General features: G+C 48.4%; 2 protein-coding genes across 2 annotated transcripts; one reads left to right on the top strand and one right to left on the bottom strand.

The window, feature by feature from the left end:
* Positions 1 to 3,180: 3,180 nt before the first annotated feature.
* Positions 3,181 to 8,624, bottom strand: LOC133360536 (zona pellucida sperm-binding protein 3-like). Its single transcript, XM_061579323.1, has 10 exons — positions 8,570 to 8,624; positions 7,909 to 8,120; positions 7,384 to 7,500; positions 6,694 to 6,793; positions 5,926 to 6,103; positions 5,477 to 5,612; positions 5,285 to 5,379; positions 4,825 to 4,919; positions 4,291 to 4,419; positions 3,181 to 3,346 (listed from the first exon to the last, which is right to left on the bottom strand). Exons 1-10 carry the CDS (start codon positions 8,622 to 8,624, stop codon positions 3,234 to 3,236), a joined length of 1,230 nt encoding a protein of 409 aa, XP_061435307.1. The 3' UTR covers positions 3,181 to 3,233.
* Positions 8,625 to 8,839: 215 nt separating this feature from the next.
* On the top strand, positions 8,840 to 17,581 carry LOC133360547 (zona pellucida sperm-binding protein 4-like). Its single transcript, XM_061579337.1, is given in 14 exon segments — positions 8,840 to 8,934; positions 8,936 to 9,019; positions 9,406 to 9,479; positions 10,321 to 10,410; positions 11,453 to 11,574; positions 12,997 to 13,111; positions 13,658 to 13,792; positions 13,985 to 14,163; positions 14,469 to 14,566; positions 14,968 to 15,095; positions 16,029 to 16,218; positions 16,680 to 16,815; positions 16,962 to 17,055; positions 17,322 to 17,581. Coding segments are annotated over 14 exon segments (1,770 nt in total). The 5' UTR covers positions 8,840 to 8,869.
* Positions 17,582 to 24,256: the final 6,675 nt, after the last annotated feature.

Here is a 24,256-nt window from a genome sequence, read left to right as displayed (position 1 = left end):
ACCCGGGTTAACGAACTCGTCGCGCTTGATATTTTGGGTCCATTCCCCGTTACACCTAGTGGACATAAATACCTATTGGTTGGCGTGGAATATTTTACGCGATGGCCTATGGCCTGGCCCCTCACCAACCAGTCGGCAGCAGCCATCGCGGAGGCCTTTGTCCAGGGCTACGTCCTCGACAAGGGTACTCCAGAGCGGCTGCTGACCGACCAAGGCAAACATTTCTCTGGTAAACTTCTCCACGAGGTGTGCGAGCTCCTGGGTACGAAAAAAATTCGTACCTCGCCATATCACCCGCAAACTGATGGGATGGTGGAGCGTCTGCATCGGACTATCACGTCCATGCTGTCTCACCAGGTGTCTGAATTCCAGACCGACTGGGACCTTCATATCCCGGGGGTTTTGGCAGCCTACAGGATGGCACCTCATGCGGCGACCGGATTTTCGCCCTTCTTCTTAATGTACGGTTGTGTGGCTGAACCGCCTGTTGCGACTCAGCTACGGGTCTCCGCGCCGCATGCTAAATCCAAATTGGCCGACCATGTCAAGTTCAACATCTCTAAATTGACAGAGGAGCGGGAGGCGGCCATCCAAAATTCAGACCTCCGCCAGAAGGCGAATGAAAGGCTCAAGCTGGGCCGGGTACATGTGCTCCAGTGGAAACCGGGCGACAAAGCATGGTTGCACTGTCCCCAAGTTCTGCTGGCAACCTCGTCGAAGCTGTTGTGGCCGTGGACGGGGCCCATGGAAGTGGTGCAGGTCTTGCGGCCACAATTTGTCCGTATTCAGTGGGGGAAGCGTCGGTGGTTCGTGCACCCCTCGCGGTTGAAACCGTTCATTGCGCCCCATGTTCCTACTCCACACACACATGGCCGAACATGTGAGAGGTCCACCAGCTTCCGGAGTCCGACTTCGCTGCATGCGCCTGATTTGCCACTGACTCTTCGGCTTCCAGGTGCACCGGGACTGACAACCCCTCCCGGGGGGGATCAGGGGTCGCTCGTCCGCGAAGCCGGACGCTCTCGCACCAGAACTATTGACACCCACCGCTGGGCCAGCCGGGGTTGGCCCTTGTGACGGTCCCGCTGCAAGAACGTGCGCCAAAATGCGCAGGCTGTTGTGAGGTCGGCCTCTTGTGCAGCCCTTGCTGGGGTCGTGGGGAGGGAGGGGGGGGAATCCGTTCGGGGTGGGGAAACATGCAATTGTACATATGTTGGTTTCTTACGGAATGGGGTATTTATTGGCGGTACATCGTTTTTTTTCTCGGCATTGTTGTTGTTACTGTCGTTAGTGTTGTTGTTGTTGCTCTTGTTGTTATTAATGCGAGGCACACACGGGTTTGGGGGAATTCATCTTTATTGTTGAATTTTGTTGCAGCCGGGACGGCTGCGGGCTGTACAGGGGGGGGGGGGGGGGTGATGTAGGGGTGTTACGGGAGGGCAAACACACACACAAGGGGTGGTTACGCCCGCACGTGGAAGGATGCCTACATTCACGTCCGCATCGGTTAGCCCTGGGGGGCTGTAACGGCGCTGTGATCCCCCACGGCCCCACCCCTCGGGGGGTGTTGCTATATAAGGCGGTGTGCCGGTGGGCTCGGGGTTCAGTATTCAGCTTCACCAGTGAAGAGTGAAGACCGTCTAGAAAGGCCCTGGGACTCCCCTGGATCGCCGTCCTTCCAAGGACTGACCAGGGCAAGCCAGTGGCGTGGCCCCGAGAGCCCAGAGCCGATGCTCTTGTAAGACGCGGTCTGGTGGCTAAGGGTGCCGTGATCCTAGCTTGGCCAGAGCTGGATCAGCTAGCCTCCCCAAGCTCTCGAGTGGAGGACCTGGGAGTAGGCGAGCGTTAGTGGGGTCTCCCTGTTAGACGAGTGAAGGGGCCGCTACCCCTTCAAGTGTTGTATACATTGGCCTGTGTGGAGTATAAAGTAACAATAAATAAGTGTGCCTCCGACTACGTCGTCTACGTCTCATTGAACTCACAACACATGGTCCAGTTGCGTTAAAACTGTTCTCCAGGACACGATACGGTTACGGAGAGCTGTGCTCCATCAGGCCCTCGTTTTGTAAAAAAAAAAAAAAGCCAGGCAATTACTTTTTTCGACAGTCACTTGATGCAAGAGAAATTTGGTCACATTCAGCCACAATACTCATTGGTAAATCTGCAAATTACGAATTAACCCTATTCTAATCAAGAAACCTAAAAAAAATTCACCAAACCATTGTTTAACCCTTACTGCAGCCTTGCACCCCTGTGGTTCTCAATCGTTCAAAACACGTATAATGTTAATAATGAAACAAAGTAGTTGTACTTACACGCCTGTGAATAATTCGTTGGAAAATTTACTTCCTAAAAAACTGGCACGTCTCACACCCAGAAAGGGGAATCTCGCAAACCCAGAGGGCGAGTGCACCTCAGGTTACCAATCACTGCATCTAACAATTCAAAGAGCATTTAATAAAGCCTTTGCAGCACCGTGTTGGAACCTTGACGTTGTAAATTAGACACCACATTCCTGCGGAGGGAGCTGGTATGGAACGTTGGGTTGCTCGGTCAATGGCCAGGGGTCAACGGCGGCGTGGTGTATTCCACAAATATGGCCGACTGAGGGCAGCACAATCCGGCGCGAGTTTTATAAGGGTACCACAGGGTAACTTGTGTAACTTTGACATGCATCCAATTGACAGAGCTTCAGAGCTCACGTCCCTAGGATGAATAAATATTTTGATTTAAGGCTGTGGGCACTCTGGAAACAATTTCCACAGGTAAAACTCCAACCAGCTTAAGTACAATATTAAATGATCCTATTGTTTTGCACGGTTGTTGCACATTACCCGTCTTTGTAATGTACCATCAACGGCCAATTACTGCCCCGGTTGAAAACTTCTGGGGCCATTTTTCATGGCAGATTGAAGAGGCATAGGAATGCATTTGTCAGCTGAAAAATTGTTCAACTGCTCCATTGTACATGACAAAGAATGACTGCCAGTTAGGACAAATTGGGAATGTTTAAAAAAACATTTGCCTATATTAGGTACATCCCACTAGTCCTGCAACGTATGAATTGGAGACCACCGAATCGTTTCCATACTCGCCCTCATTAACTGGGCGATGGTGGTTACACAGTGCTCACAACACCAAGCAAAGACCCCACAAGACCAGAAAAGTAATGCACCAGAGTTTTATTATCATAGGTAAAGCAAAGCAACTGAAGATCAGAAGCTCGTTTCCAATCACTTTGAAGGAGTCGTGTGACGCCTCTTCGAAACAAACATAGCCACCGTGGCGCTTGCTGCGACAGCCATCACCAGCGCAGCCACTCCCAGACCAAGGACGGGAGCAGCACCTGTAGAACACCAATTGAGAGAAAGGGCTGGTGGATAACCGCGGAGCCGTATAGCTAGGGTTTCCACATGCCGGAGGTTGTGAGAGCATTTGACCTATCCAAGTATTTGGTCAAGGTGTGCTGTTCAAATATGTCACTCACCAAGGTTTGCCATATAACACTGGTAGATGGGTTTAACTTAGCATGTCACACATTATATATTATTTAAAACTATCACAAGTATCATTAGGTCTGTTAAACAGTTTGCCATCTTAAAACATATTTACATCGACGACCAAAGGACATTCAAGGAGCAGCATAGCAATACATCTTCGGCATACCTTTAGGGCACTGCTGTAATATCCGTATTTTGTACCTTTTCAACTAGTTATTGGGGGAAGGGGGTTGTAGTTGGATGTCATAGGCCCTTTCATAAGGGAAGAAGATGGAGTTCGAAAAACAAATTGCTTCCTCCCCAAATTGCAGAACGTTCCGTATAGAGATCAAGTATTACAGACGGCCAATCCAAGGTCAACCTGAGAGCGTCATTGCCGCATGGAGGTCCTGGTCTAGCCTCAATTGAATCGGATGGTATGCAAACGGGTTTTACTCTTTCAGGCAATAAAACAGGTGTTAATATATTCATACCAAATTGATATATTTTACAAGGAATCAAGTCTGCATTAACCACACGTACTTTTGGTGAACATGCTCCTTTTATATTGGTATCGTCTTTGAAATGGATTGGGCTACACCAGAGACAACCTTGTTTATGGCCTAGTCCGAGACAAACCAGAAAGCGCCAAAAAGGCAAACCGTACAATGACAATCCATGTATCAGAGCATTTATATCCCTGGGCGAGCAGATACATCATGGGACCTTTTTGCCAGTATCGAAGTATGAGAAATAGCTTTTAACCCCGAGACTGGAAAAGATGTACCATGAAATAATCTGGCAGGATTACCTTTGGATGCAGATGTAGAAACCCGTGGCTGCTGCCGTTTTGCAGGGCTGCTTGGCTCAGCACCATCTGAGAAGGGCTTGGCAATCACGATGGGGCCCAGCATCACATCTTCCACCGCATACGACGGTCCTGAGTGAGAGTACCACATTTGCAACGTGGCGAATGCCCAGGCTTAAGCCCATACACACCTGATGACGATTCCTTGTGTTGCAATCGAAACGTCATGCGAATTAGTGTTATTTGTATTATTTCCCTTCTATGCGACTTTACTGAAAGAACCAAGAATATGAATCCCTGCAGTCACAAAAGCATTAAAACAAAAGTATTTCTGTTAAGTTTACTTGGCACATTACAGTACTTATTTCAATCGTGATGCCTCCCACTTTCGATTGCCACCTAACACCATTATTTAGGAAAGGCTTACATAGTGAATGTCGCAGTTTGGCTTTGGACACTTTCCAAGAACTTTACTCCCTTGATAGTCAAGGGTCTCCTGTGTAAGACTAAATGTCCGATTACGACGGATGTACTCACCAGTCACTGCTGCCACATCCCTGCGCCTTCTTCCACTGGGGCACGTGGACTCGCAGCAGCTGCACACCGAGTCGGATGCATCAGCAGAGACCCACCTGCATTGCACACAAACATATACGAAGGCGCGGCTCAGTTGATGCTCCTGAATTTAGCCACGAGTGAGATTTGAACTCTGGCTACCAGGCTCAGACGAATTACGGACGTCGTATGCAGGCTTCTACACTTGTTGCTAAACGCAAGACCAGTGCAGGAGGCTATGACCAATAACCACCTGAATAAATCTAAACAAGAGCAGACCCGTGGAACTGCACAGGAAATGTTGTAATACCAGTTGCAGCGAGAAACCGAAGTCAGGTCTCGGGGGATCTTGGTCAAGCACACATGCAAGGCATGGATTGAGCTATTGAAATGGAAGATGCTGAAAAACAAATTGCTGAGCAATACAAGGAAGCAGACCAACCTGTATGCAGCCGAGGGGCTGTAGGTGCAAGCTTTATTGACAGCCGTTGGAGATGTAGCAACATCTGCAACCTTCAGCTGGCAGAAGATGAAAACCTGGACCGAGAAGAGGAAGATGGGTTCTTACTCAACCACACTGCCTACCACCTGGCTAAAGACGGTTTCTGTCGAGGCCTGCATGACAGTAGATCACCTGATCGCCATTGTTGGTCAACGTTGTAAGGAAGCGGAAGGAATCTATGAAGAAGCGAAGGACGTTGTCACTTTGCCGGAGCAGGAAGCCAGAAGTAAGGTGAGCATCATACGAGACTTTGCCATCCACAAGACACCTGCACAGACATCGTAGACGTATGACACGTGGCTTTAAATAGGGCAGGCCAGCAGAAGTATAATACTGCACCGAGCCCACCTCTTAAGGGGCTCCTCCCACCCACAAACCAAAGGTCACCAATAACGCACATGGACCACATCTCTCATCAGTAGTGTACCGACAGACACCACGTGAAAAAAAGCAATAACTGTACACAGAGCAAGATTCAGCGGCATTTCAACGTCAGGATGTTATATACTCAAGCAGTGGAATGCCACCTTCACAAGGAGCATACACATTCATCAGGTGGGATTAGGAGAGGGAAATCTCACCCAGAGTTAGAAATTATTTGGTAGCTGAGGGGAGAGTTCCTGTCCGGAACCGGGGTTGCAAAGCAGCTGACCACGAAGATCCGGAGTGGAACGTGGTTCAGTGTCTGCACGCTCGCCTCGACATGCAGAGTCTGGCCCAGCTCGTATACGGTGGAAGGTCGCGCCACACTCCAGTCGTCTTCAAAAAGAAACCAATTAGACAACTTCAAAAAACACAATTGCCAAGGCCGAGTGCAGACTAAAAGCATAGCCAGGAAAATGCTTGCTCACGCCACTGCTTGTGGAAGAATCCCAGATAAATCATGGGACCTCCTTTGCCAGTACCAAAATGTGAGAATTGGTTTTCCTTTTTCTGGCAACAGGTGTTAAGATGTTAAAATACCAACCTTAAACCTTTTACAAGGAATCGTGTGCATTAACCAGTATTTGTGGTCGGAATGCAAACAAAGAAAACTCGAAAGAAAGCCGCCTCGTGTGGACCAGTTTCAAAGACGATGCATATATTATCAGAGTCTTTGTTTGCATTCCGACCAAGGATTGTGGTTAATGCATACATGCCTTGTAAAAAGGTTTTAGTTTGGTGTTTTAACATTCTAACACCCGTTGACAAACAGGGGAAAACCTATTCTTAAAACTAGGATAAAGTTTAGGAACGTCGGGCATATTCTTCAATACCAAGCAAACATCTTGAAGGGTTTAGTCTAAACTGCCATCCTGGTAGTAGCCATGTGCATAATAGGCAATCAACGTCCTCACATCACCACTGACCGGTCATGAGCCTCAGCGTGAAGCTCAGCTGCTGCTGCATAACCTTGGCGCTGCTGAAGGGGATCCATGTGGGTTTGATGGCATTGCTGGACACGTTCCCCTTCCTGCAGTGAGGAGGAGATCAGGCACACATTCTCGACAAACGAGCAGAGGTGGGCGATGCTCAACAGCACTAATTGTGACCAGATTCTTATTGCAATGCTGTTAACATCATCTTACAAGGAGTAGACAAGCGAAGATATACAACCATATTTTCAGAGTATATTTAACATCGCAACGTGCAAAACTTATATCCGACGATAACCAAATAAGATTAAGTAAGAGACTTGGTGCAATGAATGCTATGCAATGGAGTATAATTAAGGGGACCGGGGTTCACATTATGCAAGGCATGCACCACTTCAGGCGTGGACACTTGCAAGGCAGGATGTTTGAGGCAGGCCACGCCATACAGGAGCTTGATGTGAACCCATCAGTAAAGTTGGCACCAAAAACCCCCACGACAGACAGCACAGGGAGACCTTTCATCGGTGGATTAACTCGCTGTTATTTTGGCTTTATTGCAATTCAGGCCTCGCAAAGCTAAAGCACACGAAACGGCACGTAGTTTGTAAAGACAGTGATAGAATTGGAAGCAGTTTAGCTGGACTTCAAAATTAAGCAAATGTCAACAAGAGACTGCTGGTGAACTCGCCTGGGATAGCGGCAAACAACCGGCACGGCGACGTAGTTTGTGCGGATAATGCCCGTGTTGGACGTGGGGCGGTAGTAGAGGTAGTTCTCGTAAGAAAGCAGCTCTGCACTCATCTAAGGAGAGGGGAAGACGTGGGGTTTTTTTACCCATTGCAATACTAGAAGTAAAAAAAACATGCTCAAACACCTTGGTGGAAGACCCAATGCAGCAGTTCCATGGTTTAAATAATTCACCTAGCTCATGTCCACCATATAAAACCACGGCAGATGCAGATTCCCGATGCATTATGGAAGAATAAAACGCTCTAATGTACGACTGGTCATCCAGAACAGACCTTAACATAATAATGCAATAACCGATCTACAAATACCAAGGGAATTTCAAAGTGATACACCCCACTGTTAATGAAGAAGATTGGCTCGACTCGAATGCGGAATTTTAGTTCTGCATCTACACTCGGCGAAAAAATATAGCAGTTGGACTGCGCAGATTATGTTACAGCAGCATTAGCAGTCAGTTACCTGGAGGCTGCTGCCACAGCTTTCCAGTGCGTAGAGGAACGTCACCGTCCCAGCAAGGGCGTCGCTCCCAGTGACGGGGCAGGCTGGCACTCCCAGGGACAGGTCACTCGCCTGGGCCAGGTGACCCGTGCCGAACAGGTCCCTGCTCACGGTCAGCGTGAGCGTCGCCTCGTCACACACCACACTCACCGTGGCGGATGTGGCCACTGCGGCTGGCGGTGCCGCACGGGACGAGACGCGAGAGTTACCCAAAGTGACACAGGTGGTCAGTGAAGCCTTAAAAAGTCCGAGACGCGAGTCACAATCATCCACACGGAGCTGCTAATACTAGAGTCCAAATTCCGCAGTATTACCTCAATAAATGCATACACGCGTTACGACAGGTTGAGAATAAATTTTGGCAATCCACTACTGGACCAAGTCTCGCACATTGCGGTCAGTTTGACCATACAGATCAGTACGGGTTGAATTATGGCAAACCATTACCAGGACGCAAATTCGTGTTCAGGTATATAGAACAGTAAATTAACCACCACACCACACTACCAAACCCATCGTTAGTACCGGTATATTATGGTGTTCACATTAATAAACACGGCAGTTGCATTGAACGACGAATAAACAAGTTTGTAAAAGCATCTATCGACCAAACTCCACTCACCAGAGGCAAGACATAACAACCCCAAGACCGCAAACAAAGCCCTCGTGGTCTCCATCGCAAGGACAACAAAAACCGAGACTTAGCACGGCACCAGCAGAGCCAACGCAGCTACTGTCCCGACTCGGGGCTTTTATCTGCGCCCGGCCTCATTCAGTTTCAGTAATGAGCCAATTAACTCCTCCTGCGTACGTGCCGCGTGATTGCGGTGCTGCTCCAATCCATGCACGTAATGCCGAGCTCAAGCAAACCTCTACTGATGAGACAATCAGTGAGTGGATCTGCTCTGATACAATCTCGCTGATGAGACAATGCGTGGGTGGATCTGATCCAATCTGGATCGGGATCGCTGAGGGCTCTCCATATAAAAGGGAGCCGTTGCCTAAAGGAGGCGACGCAGCCGATTTGTTTTACGATGGCGACCCTGCGAGTTCTTCTACTGCTCCTGACCAGGTGAGGAGGCGGAGGAGCGTGCTGAGGGGTGTTCAGGGATGTTACTCAACATCTCTGGATAATGAAGTCTTGTGTACGTTTGTAAGAGCGAGCGTATCCATATCGCTCTGCGTAACTGACCTGCATGGAGATAAAAATGTGGAAATGCGGTCCTGAAATGTCTCGCTTACACCATTTGTGGGTGGTAAGGGTTCCAAAGGTGGCATTGCGTGGCGCTGTTCACACCAACTCCATCGTGCACCATGCTGGCCTTGAATAGGTGCTCTCTAAAATCGCTACTGGCCACTTAATATATATTTTTTTGGGGGGGTGGGGGGGTGTGTTTGCCTCTCCTCTTTCCCTGCGTCCTCTGGTCTTGGCGATCACGTGTCTCGTGCTCCCAACAGCTTCCTCTGCCTGGGCTCCGTCCTCGCGAGGCTTCGCCAGCCGCTGGGACCGCGGACGCTGGGGGAGCCGAGCGGTAGGGGGCGCTGCTGCCGCCACAAAACCACATCGCGCATTCGCTCAATACCACCTCGTGTGTACAGACACCGCCGTGCGCAAGACTAGAAGGGCGGCGTCTCGGTGAACTGGAAAACCGTTACCGGCGAAATGAGTTGCCCACAAGAGCGCTGCCTGGACGAGGTGGGGGTGCCTGTATTGTGCGCTGCAGCAGTCACGTGACGCGACGTGATCGCTGCTGGGTACGGGGCCGGCATGGGGATAATTAATAATCCTCCAGCGCATGGAAAAGGGGGCGTTCAGGGAGGGACATTAACTCCCTTGCACGTTTCTTTTTACAATAATAACCCTTTCGAAAAATACGGCTTTTGACTGATTGGTACGGCTCTTGAAACTGTAAATAGTGAGTTGTACAACTTGGACAGCACACGACTACACGTAACACTCGCGTGGCAAAATCATCATGGCCTTGTTCCTTTCCATTGCAGTAACAACGAACTTGTACACTCGCGTTGATAATTTGCATTTATCAGGCTCTACCTTGGCAACTTTCCACTACAATTTCAAGAGTCTAATGCAGGGGTCTACAACCAAAATATCAAGAGCCATGTTTCAACCTGTGGCTTCGAAGCTGCAGGTTGACGATCCCTGGTATGAGGTTCATACTGTCGAGTCGTGCACGTGCCTCTTTTTTTAATTTGCGCCAAATTAGAACGCTGCAACACCTAACAGACTTGTGTGCACAGAAAAGGTAAGGGACTGATGTGCGCCCACCCAGCAACCGGCACGGGCTGTGTTTTTAATTGCTCCCTAAGGTGTAGTTGATGTTGACGTCTCAACTTCTGAACTGCCTCCCCCAGGTCTACTGAAGCAATGCCTCTCCTCCACTCTGGGTTTCTCTGTGGGATGGCGCAGCTCCTCTGACAGTGATTACCGTGTCTTTGTACGGAGTGAGTCCACCAGCTTTCACTTCAATCGTGATGACATAATTAATCATCTTGATCCGTTGCATGATTGAATATATCAAGCTTCTCAAGGATCCTAGCAACTTGATTCAGGGCTGAGATTCTCTGGCCGCTTGTTTTGGTCCCAACTGCTTCGTTTTCGATGCGTTCTGACCTTTGCAGTTTTTCCTATTCGGTGTCGCTTTTTAGGTTTTTTGGTTCACTCTCCATTGTGAAATGTAATTATTATGAACGATGGGAAATGTAATTATTATGAACGATGGGAAATTTAAGAATCTTTGGTTCAAAGCATAATATTGTATTGGGTTCATTTCAACTAGTCTAATACAGCAGATGACAATCAACCCTTATTTTTCATAGGATAAATGCGTGTGTTTTCTGACGATTCGTTTTTTACCCTTTTATCTGGCAACAAAACTGACACTTTTTTTACAAGGAGTCATGTTTGCATTGATCACTAAACCTGCAGTCGAAATGCAAACAAAAACATAACTCTGATAATGTATGCACTGTCCTTGAAATGGATTGGTCCACACCCGAGACTGCTTTCCTTAGAGCCAATTATCATATTTTGCTACTGGCAAACGAGGTTCCAATGGTACATGTGTTTACTAAACAGTTGACTACCTTATCAATGCCTACGCAATAGGCTCTTTCTTTCATTGGAACATTTAATGCAAGGTGGTACCTTCTGTTATAAACTGAACCTGGCGACTCCTCTCAGACTCTAGTTCTCTACTTGCATCGTCTGCATTTCCCACCAGAAGTCCTCCGTTGTCGACTTGGACGCTCTTGTCGCTAAATCTGCCACGCAGGTCGTTGTGCATGTTTGGGAGTACCGTAACTCCAGCAGTGTATTGAGTATCCTGTGTCCTGGATACGTTCCTGGTACTGTGGAAACTTCCTATTCGCGTTGACGCTGACACCATACTTTGTTGTTCTCTTGCAGTCACGCTACCCACATGAACTTGTGGTGCGCAATCCATCCAGATGCAGGTTTTTCTAACTTTGTTCTTGATGTCTCCAGCGGTGCGGAATGAGGCCGTGGATGTGGAGTCTGTGCAGGGGGAGTGTGGCTTCTCCATCGCGAGGGACGGTGCTGCGCTCCACTTCACCGCTGCTGGTGATGCCTGCCACGTGCGCGTGGAGGTGAACACGAGGAGACCGTTGTGACTTGCGTCGATCCTATTATCTGCTGGGACTGCTGTGGTAGTAGCGAAATTGATGTTTCGCAATCCATAACCGATCGACCATCACGTGCCACCGATGTTGTCTGGCCAGAATCGACTTGAATTTTGTCTACTCTGGTATTTTCCCCTCCACGTTTGCTTGGCTCGTACATTTATTTTTAAGTCTCTTCCAATATTTTTTTTTAGCTCATGCCGTCCAATCTGGAACTTGTTTTTATTGCTTTTTCTATTTATTCCTACAAAATGTATTTATTTCGATCATCCCTCGGTGGTATCGACTTTGTTTCTAGTTTATACAGCAGCTCTCTCGACTGGTATCCCTGTACAATCGATGCAGTGCTCATTCCATCTGTCTTGTTATCAAGATCTTGCATCCTTGTTTTTTTATCAGTTTACCTTTTTATTTGTGCTCTTGTTCATTCTATGCCATGTTGCTATATTACGCTTCCAGCCATTCCTAAGTATCCTTTCTTGCCCATGTCCTTGCCTCGCCTTGCATTGCTCGTTTCTTTATTCTCCGTCTCCTCAGTCTTTTGTCTAGCATAATCTTTCTTCCTGTGCTTAACGGTAAAGGATTTGCCATCTAGACGTGCATGTCGCAAAAGTAGTCGCCTTTTAATAGAGGCAATGTGTGAACGGTTAACTGTTTCCATCGCACAAAACACTGCATAACAAGCTTTCAGTTTATGTATTTCACGCCTGCCAATGGATGCAGCTTTCGCAGTACTCTTCAATGCAAAGATGGGAATCGGAGCAGTTTGCTTGGTGTAGAATAAGCAGCACTATGTATTGCTACAGAAAGTCACTATCCAAGCTGACTTGTAAGGCACCAAAGTAGTTGTAAAAAAAATATTGCACATGTATTATCTACAACAAGAAAATGTAACTTTTGGCAGACCTAACCAACATACGAGCTTTGTGCCGGAAAGATGTGCACTACTTGAGGTTACTTGCACAAGACATGAAAGTGGAAACCAATAATAAATGTGTCGTTGACACAATGGACTTTCTGCCCAGGGATCGTGATGCCCGTGTGAAGGGTGAGAATTTGTGAGTACGGTTGTTTTGTGGGGAGAGTAATGGAGGTTTTGTGGCAAGGTCAATATGGAAAATGTATTACACGTAGAGCGCAGCATCCGTTTGTACAATGACAAGGGTTAACCTGGGAAAGTGATTTCGGACCCAGGAATGCAACCCCCACGTGCGGGGTCTGCCTGTCATAATTTGGGTGGCAGGTGGTGGCGTGTTCCTAATTGACAGTTTTAATTGTCATTAACCTGACCTCACCCAAACCTTTAGAATGCACGAAATCTGATTGTAATTGAGCCTTCCTGGCGCACTGGCCCCCGAGTCCGATTTTGAGGGCTGCTGATTTCACCAGGACGGCAGGAGGAAGATCCAGGTGGAGCTGCACGAGATGCGGCAGGGGCTGAATGGGCTCGTCTGGGCTTTCACCATCGACTGCCCTGAGAACCTTAGATCTGCGAGGGCTGGAGGTGAGTACCATTGATTTGACTCTGCTAATCGGACTTGGTGCTCTAGAATGGGTCTGCTGGGTCAACGGCTGCCTTTTTTGTATCGACCCACATCATCTCTCCTGGTGCTTTTGCACTTCATGCAAATGCGTTTCATGCCCTTGGCTTTTACTGGACAAACTTGCAGCTTGACTCCTTGTCCGATGCACTTCCCCCCCCCCCCCCCCCCCCCCCCCCCCCCAATGGCTGATTGCAATAATTGCACCATTATAAACGCGTTTTCCTAATGCACTGCTGGTTGGTGCGGTTTAGTAGCACTGACCTGCAATGCAACAAATTGTGCTGCACTGCCATAGCCTTTTACAGCCAGTGAGCACTGTTTGTCCATCTTTGCTTGTACACTCAACCCTGCTCCGCTTCTGAGATTGGGTGTGTTGCCCGGGTGCTTTTGTCATGTGCCAAGTAACATTCATTCACATACTTGACACGTGGCTCGAACGATGACTTGTATTTAAGTACGTGTGGGGTTTTGTACGATGACCTGTTGTGCTCATGCTGTTTTTTTAGAGATCGCCACGTGTTCTGGTCAGAGCAGGAACTTCCCATGCAACTCTGTGCAGAGTGTCCCGAGCGCAGACGTCTGTGCACAGGGTGGCTGCTGCTTCGACCCCACTCAACGCCGCTGCTTCTACAGTGAAGCTGGTACGTAGCCGCCTCAAAACAGAGATTCCATAATTTACTACCTAAACTAGGCTCTTACTGCGAGGTTCAATGTTCGCACAGTAGCATCCTGCTGTGCTGGTTCTCTGAACTTGTTGCATCACCACGGGCTACATGGGGCATCTTTCGTGATTCACCGAACTCTCCATTACCCTCCCACCATGCTCCACCCAGTGTGCACCACAGATGGGCGCTTTGTGGTGCCTGTGTCTCGGAACCTAACGTCTCCACCGCTGGACCTGAGCACCGTGCATCTGACTGGCAGTAGCAGTGCGCAGTGCAGCCCCGTGCTGGTGTCTGCAGACCTTGCAGTCTTTGACATACCCATGGCAGCGTGTGGTGCCACTGTACAGGTAATGGGCTCCTGGACTCTGCTTTGCCCTGCCCCCATCCTGATGGTGGTTGTTTGGCCTTGTTGAAGTGCTGCATCGGACCCTTCACGATGTACATCTACTTGAGTACAGTCATGCACTAGTTGATAAAGAACAGCGTGGTCACTTATTGCGTGTCTAATGAATCGAGCCCCAAAGCAGAAGTTAGGAGGATCCTAATATCTAATTTTGAGCAATTTGGACTCTTTGACAGTACCAGTTATCAGTCTTCTGCTTGCTCACTCAATGGAAGTATCGTTGTGTATACTACTTTTTGTTGTGACCAGTGGAGTGGACAGGAGCTCGTGTACGAGTTAATGTTGGTCTCCGAGCGGGAGCTCTGCGTCGATGGAAACGTCGCCATCACCAAGTCGTCCACGTACAAGTAAGCACTGCCACCACCCCTCTGCACGTGCTGTGCTCATGAGGGTCCAGCACGAGATTGCAGAGGAGATCCACCCCAATCGATGGCCACTGTCAATGAAACATGAAATATTTTCAGCATTTCCCTGCAGAACCATGACCAATCTGCTTCCATATTCAACGATTTAATTTTCAAATTGGGCCATTCAACGCACAAGGGCAACTTCTTCGTCCAGGATCTTTTTAACATCGCCTGAAGTAGGAGGAATATGGTTTATGGCTAATGTAAACACGGTATTAACCAAATTTGTTCCTTGACTGGTACGACTGCAAAGCACCCTGTCTGCTGTGTGGCTCCTGCAATTTCTTGCTGCCGTGAGGGCGTTGTGCATGACCTTTTGATGGGTGGTGTTTGTTTACCAGGATGGTTCTTCAATGCCGCTTCCTTGGAAGTGGAGACCTGCAGCTTGGAGTGCAGGTGAGCACTCTCCCACCGCCACCTCCAGCCACAGCCACTGGGCCCCTCTCCCTGCTGCTCCAGGTCTTCACTGGTGAGTACTGCCCTCCCACACCCTGTGCAGCTGAACGGACAAATGGCACTTTAGGGGAACACGGGTTGTGAGGTTGCTCTGCCCAGGGAAGGCTTGAGTCGGTATTCTCCGTATTAGCTCTGCGTCGAAGCCAGCTGTAAGTCGTACTTATTTTATCCTGTGCGGAGCTAGCAGCTCAACCCTGGTTTAATTTCCCCTGATGCAGGCTGCATGCGCTTTTTGAATGCATCTGCAACATTAATCGGCATGGCTGCTGAACTTGAACTGTAAACGGATGACGTGCTAGGCTGTGCTGCCAGTATTGTGAACCTGCCAACAGTTCATAATTAGCCATAAGGGAACTAGAACGACTTGCACCTTCTCCATAGTACGACGTGTAACTTCAAATGCTAATTTCTACTGAGGTTTTGATCTAGCAGCTATTAGCTTAAAACCATGTTGGTGTGGGGCCGACATTGAACGGGATGACAATGGCCCCTATCAATCAAAACGGTCTGCTTGAGGGCATTGTTTACAGGGCAATTGGACTGGCTTTCTTAGCCTCATTTGTCAGGTCACAATTGCGTGAACGAATTGTTATCAATAGCTTCATTGGTTACCAATTGGCTAAAAATAGGACTAGAACTTGGCCAACTGTTAGCACCTGATTCCCATCCCTCCGTTGTAAGGGGCACGTTTTAACACATCTACAGACATTTAGAGATGCCGTTGTATACACCGTATGTAGGTGAGGGTCACAGCATTTTATTCTGAAAATACAAATGAAATATAAACCACGGTTTATGCCAGGAACATGTTGAGATGTGCACTAGTTCAATTCAAAAGTAATTCGCACGTTTTGGGATTTGTGCTTTGCCTTATCCAATGTGCTCTAAACAGGTCCTTTACACCACTAATCCACATGCCTTGTGAACCATGTCTGCACGCTGCTAGACAACTCCTACACCACGCCGTACCAGCCCTGGCAGTACCCGCTGGTAACGCTTCTGGGAACGCCGCTCTACCTGCAGGCGTCACTGCTGCACCGCTCTGACCCCACGCTGGTGCTCTTCCTGAAGGACTGCTGGGCCACGCCCACGGCAGATGCCACCGACCCCACGCAGTGGAAGCTTGTGGTGGATGGGTGAGGCTGGATGGTGTAGTGCTCTCACTGCCACAGCAGGGCCTGCAGAGGCAACCTGGTTTGAGGCATTGGTTGTCTCTTCTCCCACGTAAGCAGAGTTGTGCTAATTACGTCCCCATGTAATGACAACGGGTCGTGGAATGGTGACTATCAAGTACTGGCGTCTAAGCAAGATTGCAGTGCCATCTCCAAATGTCGATAGTTACCGCTCCTTGGGTTGTTCTGGATGTTAACACAGCCACCCTCTGCCTCCCAGAGCTGGTGATTTGTACAAGGCCCGACTACATGCAATGATGGTTGCATTGCACGGATGCACTGCATATTGGCATTTGGGCTGCCTTTGCTAGTCGTGAGCATGTCTTCACTAAAGCTGACCTTCATCCTTGCGTGCAGATTTAAATAAAGATGTGTGTATTCAATCTGCTTTGAATTGAGGGTAAACGGCACTTTTTCCTGTGCAGCTGCCCCGTGCAGTCTCCTTGTTGCAGTGTGTTCTTCCCTGGTGTTGCTGACCTGCCACTGCCTTCTCACTACAAGCGTCTGGCACTCCAGGCCTTCGCCTTCATGAACTCTGACCGCAGCACCACCCGTGACCTCGTGAGTGCCCGATTCTTTCCATCCATTAAAAACCAGGTCACCATGGAGGGATGACGTTTACGGTGTACAACTGGGGAGGGCAAAAGGACTACCGAAAAACATGGGGAAACTTTACTTACGGGAGCGATGCATTCTGTCTGCCACAGGTTTACCTGCACTGCTCTCTCGTGGTGTGCGACAGCTCCAGCACCAACTTCCTCACCGAGTGCAATCGGCAGTGTGGACAGACCAGGCGCTACCGTGAGCACCACCGCGACCTATTGAATATCTTGTGCACCCAGAAAAGCCTCGCAGAGTAACGATTTGTCAGAGGACGAAGGGGCTTTAATGTTGATATGTTATCGTTTATATTTAGAGTGCATTTGCTGTGACCTTTGCAGACTGGTTTGACAACCCGTGGCATGCCATAATTACCTACTCGTTTGATTTTCTGGGGAACTTGACCTGCAGCATATGATGTCCTTTCGTATGGGCCAGTGGTCATCGACCGATTTCTGTTGTTGCAGAGCGCAACGCCATCTCTGACGCTTCCAGCGTGGTAGGAAAGCACGTGGTGTCGCTGCAGGGCCCCGTGCTCTTTGAAGAAGCGCCTGTTAATGACGCTGCTCTGCTGTTGCTGGAGGCTCCCTCCTCATCGTGGGCCTCAGCTGGGACTCTGTCCTTTCTCCTCGTCATTGCCACAGCCGTCATTGCTCTCCTGTCTGCTGCCATTGCCGTCAGGAGGCGCAGGAGCCGGGCTGTGGCGCTTGACGGGAGTGGCTATTGACTACTTGTGATTGCTGGCACTTGCATGTCTTGCTGACCATTGTCAAAAATAAAATTCTGAAATTCGCTACTGCTGTTTTGACCTTTTCACGAGGATTGTGTGCACTATGTAGGAAGTATTAGTGCTGCATTTGGCCACGTTTCTTCCCCAAGGCAAGTCCCTCGATAGCAGCAACGTGTACCAAGGTTTAGGCCTTTGGCTTCAAACAAGAGCACCTTGCCATGCTTAAGGAATCTGAATCCAGGTTTCTTAAATTTATGACCTAATGAATCCTTTTTCCCCAAACACGCAAATGTGGACATTATGTTCCAGAGACACGTTTCCGTCACACTAACAAACTATTTCGAAGGAACATCAAGAATGTGTGGTGCAAGGGGGGAGAAATTGAATGCTGCCAACTTTAACTAGTTTCAAGTAAAGGTTGGGTTGACCTTGGTTGTAGCATTACAAAGCGTCTGTCTACATTGCCAAAAGTGCTCTTCCCCTGGAAACGACAACCACAACGCTAATGGATGCTTGACTAGACATTCTTTGTGGTCTTGTGCACAAGTGGCGTGTTGCTTCAGATCCCTGGGTTCTGAAGCCGTGACGCATCCGTCTATCTGCATTGGGGTGAATGCTGGATAAACTCTGCCTCCACTTGGTTCCTCGACGTTAAATTCCTTGGGCATGACACCACACATGCTGATAGCCCCGGAGTCTCCGGTCTACAACTACCTGAACTCTGGGACCTGTGTTAAACCATCTGCCTGAAACTCCGCTGTTAGGAAGACCGTTTGCCTCCAAACACGGCCTGGAAATCATTGACCTTCTACCTTGGTGTTTCTCAACTTCCTCGAACTGTATGAAGGACGGACAACCTGTAAAGACCATTTCTCCTGGACTTGCTCAATCCTGGATAATAGCTGACATGGTGACGCATGGGGCGATTTGGATGTTCCTTTTAAGTCTTACCTGTTAAAGTAAAAAACACACACGAAACATCTACGTGACGTATTGCCTGAAATGTCATGGTATAAAGTTACTTTGTCCTGAACAAGTCCCTGCGGGGTGGGCTGGTAGGAACGAATAACCAAAGAATATAAACATAATGTATTATTACTTGTTTAGACTGGTGTGGCTTTTCTGGCTTAAGGTTTTTGTAGGGTCCTGCCAAGTGTTTGCAGTAGGGGGCGATGTTGCTACACCTAATCGGACATCGGACGGACGATATAATCTATTGTAGGCTGGTTCACTTCGTTCCTACCAGTATAACATTTGTAATAACAAGTTCCTTCGGAGTGGGCAGGTAGGAACTTGGTTGGATAGTGCATTCGTGCGATCCGTGTGACGTGGCGCAAGCTACGTGGGGGGGCGTGTCACGTGGTGCTGAGCCCGACCGAAGCGCTTTATGAAATACAAATCGAGGGCGTGGCTATGCAAGACCGAGACGATCCCTGGTGGGCAGTGTGGAACTGTTCCTACCTGTATTAATGTCTATAGCACCCATATACGCGCACTCCCTCTGCCTAAACGTCATCGTCTGCCTTTTAACACTTTAAACAAACTTGTTTACATTTCGACAAGGTACACAAAGCCAACAAACTCAGTCCCAGAATGAACATTCGCTATTTGTTTGTATCCTTGGTCCAATATAAAGTAAATCAAACTACAATGTACGCTGATCTTAATGATAACTGAGCCACAACACGCATCTGCACATGCGTGGTTGCCTCGAGCAATGCAAACGGTTGCTTAGTGTTGACGGGAGGTTCTCTGGCGCTAAAGACTTGGTGAGAAAAAATGCTATGAAAAAACAGTGGCAGCATTGTCGCGTGCAAAACAAAAGGAGGAGCTGCGGCTCTCAACAGCAACCAATCAATGAAGGCAGTTTGGCAGCACGGGCTGAGAACTGCAGATCAGCCTGAATCAAGACAAGCCGGAGACTGCACCGTTACTGTTGCAAGAGCACACGCTGAGGATAATCCTGGACAGCGTGCATGGAGACAAGCCAGACTGCACAATTACGTCTGCAGAACGGGCTAAGAAAACACTTTTTAGCTCGTTTGGAAGGCTTTTTGGTGCTTTGTGCCTCACATGTCGCCCCCACTGATGTCCCCCCCCTCTCTCCCCTTTGAAATGTGCAGTCACTACTATAGTCGAAAAATACTAGATTTTAAGTTTTCGTGACTGCAGGGATCCATACTCTTTGGTTATTTTGGTAAAGTCACGTAGGTATAAAAATACAAATAAATCAATAAAATCAGGACATTTCCATCGCAACACAAGCAAATCATCAGGTGGGAAAACCACAGGACCATATTTACCGGGCAATAGTCTATTTTGCTGAGTTAATTGCATCCCTTGCGTTTGGCATTGCTACTGCATGGGAGTTGTTGCCTTTATTGGTACTGTTGCTGCTTTGTAGTAGCGTCCCCCCCCCCCCCCGTGTATCACGAGCACTCTCAGCATCCCACTCCCAGCTCCGCCCACTTCCCCGCATCCTCGCTTCACGTCTCCCTCTCTTAGCGTTCAAGCAAAGCTCCCCTTTCCCTACCCCCCTCCCCCTACCCCCTCTCTTACCTTTTTAACCTCTTACCACGATATCTCTCTCCCACTTCAGCAAAACATTTTCTTGCTGTGATTTTAACACCTGATGATGATTGCTTGTGTAAGCGATCGAAATGTCGTGATTTAATTTATTTATTTGTATTTTTATACCTACTTGACTTTACCGAAAGAACCAAAGAGTATCGAAAAATACTACTATAGTTACTAGACCTCTCTCTTGGCTGTCTATCGAAAAAAGATGATGACGATTGCTCCTCTTGTTGGTGGGCTAGCACTTTTGGCGTTAGTGCCACTTCATGCGGCTGTGGATGCTAATGCGACAGCCGCACACTCTGCTGCAGATCGGACACGTGTGTTGCGTCTCGGATGGCGTTATCCCAGCTATGCGTTGGTGTCTGGGGGTGTCTTTGGGTGCATCTCTCGCATCTCTACTGTGAGATGGCGTCTTCCAGGTGCTGAACCCCTCTGGCACAAGTGGACCACCAGGTTGGACCTGTCCAGCGCCAGGGGTTCCAGGCTGAAGGGATTGATGTAACAGTGCTTCAGCAGGTCCTTGCTGTGGTCCTCGAAGCACTTTTTCTGTCCTCTCGTGGAGCGTTTGGCTGTGCTGAGTTGGCGTTAGAGAACTCGACAGGGGAGCAGGCGATCAGGCATGCGGACCACATGGCCAAGCCAGTGGAGGTGTCCATGTGGCCATGCTCACCTCAATGCAGGACGACGTGGTGTTGGTGAGGATCTCAATATGTAGAACTTTGTCCTCTCAGGTTATCCCTAGGATGCGCTGGAGGCATCTGATGTGGAAGGCTTCCAGGATGTTAATTTGCCACTTGTGTGAGGTCCAATTGTCTGAGCCATGAAGCGGGGTGGAATCAAAAACGGCATTGCAAACTCCCACCTTGGTGTGGGTCTTGAGCTTACAGTTTTTGAAGACCCTGGCCGAGAGGCATCCAAAGGAAGTGGAGGCTCTGTTGGCGTGAGTGTCAATTTTATCGTTAAGGGAGCACGTAGGGGAGAGGGCAGAACCGAGATAGGTGAAATGGGGTAACCATTTTAAGGTGAATACCACCGATATTGAAGATAGGGAGTGAAGTGCATGTGGATGAGAGTTGGGAAATTATTTATGTCTTCTAAGTATTGATTTGGAGGCCGACAGAGCGCTAGGAGGAGACCCGTTGAGGGCGTGTTGCATGGATTCTGGGGTATGAACCATGAGTGCACAGTCGTCTGTATATTGCATGTCAAAGGACTGTAGGGGTCTAGTTTTTGTGTGTTGCCGCAAGCCTCTTTGTCACCCTTCTTTTTGTAGATAACTACAATATTCGCGTCCTTCCATTCCTGTGGGATGGTTTTGGACAGCCAGATGGACTTGATGAGAAGTTGCAAGCAGTGAAGGAGGAGGTATCCCCCTTGCTTCAGCATCTCAGCTTGGAGGCCGTTGGGTCCAGCACTTTCATTGTTTTTCAGGCCTTTGACTGCCTGGTCGACCTCAGAAAATGGTGGTGGAGTGTCGAGTTCATTAATGGGCGGGACATCAGACAGTGTCTCGAGGATGAGCGGGTCTGTGGGGTTGATGTGTACTTATATTCTTAGGTCACGTAGGTAAAAAAGTTTAAAATTAATAAAAAGTAAAATAAAAATAAAATAAAAATCACGACGTTTTGAAGGCAACACAAGCTTCCGTCTTCAGGTGGAACCGTCACAGCACGATTGCTATATCAAGTAAGAGAAATTCCTAGAGACCCGTCCTTGTATATATACTGGTTGAAGGTGGTAGGAGTCAAGGCAGGCACCTGGATCGGAGTTTTGTATTATTATTGTGAGGTTGGTGCGGCTGAAGCCGCTGCTAGGAATGAGCCTTTGTTGTGTAGACTGGTTGAACTGGGAAATACCAGAGTTGTTAAGGTGCGGCTGCTGTAAAGGTGGGGCTGCTGAAAATGGGACTGAACCTTTGTTACGTAGATGAAACAGCCCTTTGCTATGTTGATGGGATTAATTCTAGATTTGCCAAATATGTGTGGTGAAACTTAAAGCAGGAAACCAGTGTGTGAGAAAAGAAGAAACTGTACGGTAACTGAAGAATAGTGCCTAACAAATAAGATGGTCAAAATATGCGTAGTTAAATCTTTTTTGCATGGTTAATAACATATTTCCAATGATTACTCAGTTTATACCCATCATCACGGTTTTAATTATGTCTGTGTTTATATATTTGGATGGCTTCGTGTACAAACCTTTGATGGTAGCCAGGAGGTTTGCAGAGTACCTTGGTCTCGGAAAAGACAATTTCATGAGAGCCCACAGCGTTGTAGCAATGATCGGCAACGGCGGAAGAATCAGTTTTGCCATGTTTCAGATCTGACTTGTGCTCGCGGACACGATCAGAGATATGACGTTTCGTTTCTCCAATGTAACAATCACCACAGCTGCAACTCAGTTTGTAGACTCCAGGGTATTTAAGTTAGGAATGACATCTTTCACAGGTGGAATTAGATCACGGATTTTATGTGCTGTACTGAATCGGACTTGGATCTTATATTTGTTTAGAATTTTGGAGATCTTTTTGGTCACGCTTGCTATGTATGGCAACGTGATAGTTTTGATCGGAGTTTCAAGTGGCTGTTTCTGAATGGTGGGAGAAACAGCTTGGCGGATGGTGCGGCCAGAGTATCCGTTCATCCTGAGGGCCCCATGTACATGTCTTAATTCACTGGCCAGGTGGTGTTGGTCAGAAATGCCATGAACTCTGTGGTATAGCGTTTTGATGAGAGAATTCTTTTGAGATGGGTGGTGGTGGGAATCAGGTTTCAAGTAGGAATCTGTGTGGTGGCTTTCCTGTAGACAGAATGTCCCAAGGATCCATCAGGTCTCCTCTCAAACAGAATATCTAAGAATGATAGTTTGCCATCTTTCTCCACTTGCATGGTGAATCTGATGGATGGGTGTCTGGAATTGATGTGGTCCAAGAAGTGGTTCTATGCTGGGAGGCCATGTGGCCAAATGACGAAAGTGTCATCCACATACCTCTTCCACAGGGAAGGACGCAAGGGTGGATGTATGGATGGCGTCTGATTCAAACTTTTCCATGAACATATTGGCTATCACTGGTGACAAGGGGGAGCCCATAGGGGTATCCTCATTCTGTCAGTTTTGATGTGGTATCTCTATTACCAAAGTCCCAGTACCTGCCACCCTAACAATAATTTAAGGACCGGGTCCAACATGGATTGAATTCGGATGTACCTGCGCTGGTTTGGCATTGCCTCACCAACACTTATTTACCTGGAATGGCACCTTCTACAAACAGAATAAGGATACCCCTATGGGTTCCCCTTTGTCACCAGTGATAGCCTTTATTATTATGGTAAGTGCGGCTTATCATTACCATAATAAAGGCCAGTCCGTTGTTATGTAGACTAGCGTAGTCTCAACCGCACCTTACCATAATAATAAAAAGGGAGCCTGTCCTGGCCCATCCCCCCCCCCCCCCCTCAACCAGTATATATACGGGGTAGTATCTCTTGGAATCTCTCATTACTTGATACAGAAAGCGTGCTGTGACGGTTTCCACCTGAAGACGGAAGCTTGTGTTGCCTCCGAAACGTCGTGACTTTTATTTATTTTACTTGTATTAATTTTAATTTTTTACCTACGTGACTTTACAGAAAAAACCAAAGACTATGAATACTTGCAGTCACGAAAGCTTCAAATCTCGGTGTAAGGATAGTATAATACGCCCATCAGCCACATGTTTTGATCTTAGGGGCCTTCTTTGACCACCCCCCTTCCACTCTTCCTTCTCCCCCCTCGGTCTCCCACATTCGGTTTGCTATATGTCCCCTCCCCGTCCTCCCCCCCATTTAAAATGTCCATCTGCCCCACTGCCCCCCCCCCCCCCCCCCGACGTGGTATCCTCACGTGGTTCAGGCAGCAGCCCCCCTGTACATGTGTAGGGGTGTTGCGGGAGGGCGAACAAACACACAAGGGGTGGTTACGCCCGCAGGTGGAAGGATGCCTACATCCACGTCCGCATCGGTTAGCCCTGGGGGGCTGTAACGGCGCTGTGATCCCCCACGGCCCCACCCCTCGGGGGGTGTTGCTATATAAGGCGGTGAGCCGGTGGGCTCG

Source organism: Lethenteron reissneri, chromosome 69 (genome assembly GCF_015708825.2).
Source record: "Lethenteron reissneri isolate LAM-NWPU_2019-01 chromosome 69, ASM1570882v1, whole genome shotgun sequence".
Taxonomy (NCBI): Eukaryota; Metazoa; Chordata; class Hyperoartia; order Petromyzontiformes; family Petromyzontidae; genus Lethenteron; species Lethenteron reissneri.
The sequence above is the reverse complement of the archived record's forward strand: the minus strand, read 5'-3'. Positions and strand labels throughout refer to the sequence as shown.

What these genes read in the sequence shown, in the direction of transcription:
- LOC133360536 (XM_061579323.1), bottom strand. Translation starts at nt 8,624, where the DNA reads ATGGAGACCACGAGGGCTTTGTTTGCGGTCTTGGGGTTGTTATGTCTT. An exon ending in GGATGTGGCAGCAGTGACTG is followed by an intron (nt 4,420 to 4,824) that starts GTGAGTACATCC and finishes ACTCTCACTCAG; the next exon opens with GACCGTCGTATGCGGTGGAA. An exon ending in TTCTACATCTGCATCCAAAG is followed by an intron (nt 3,347 to 4,290) that starts GTAATCCTGCCA and finishes GGTGTTCTACAG; the next exon opens with GTGCTGCTCCCGTCCTTGGT.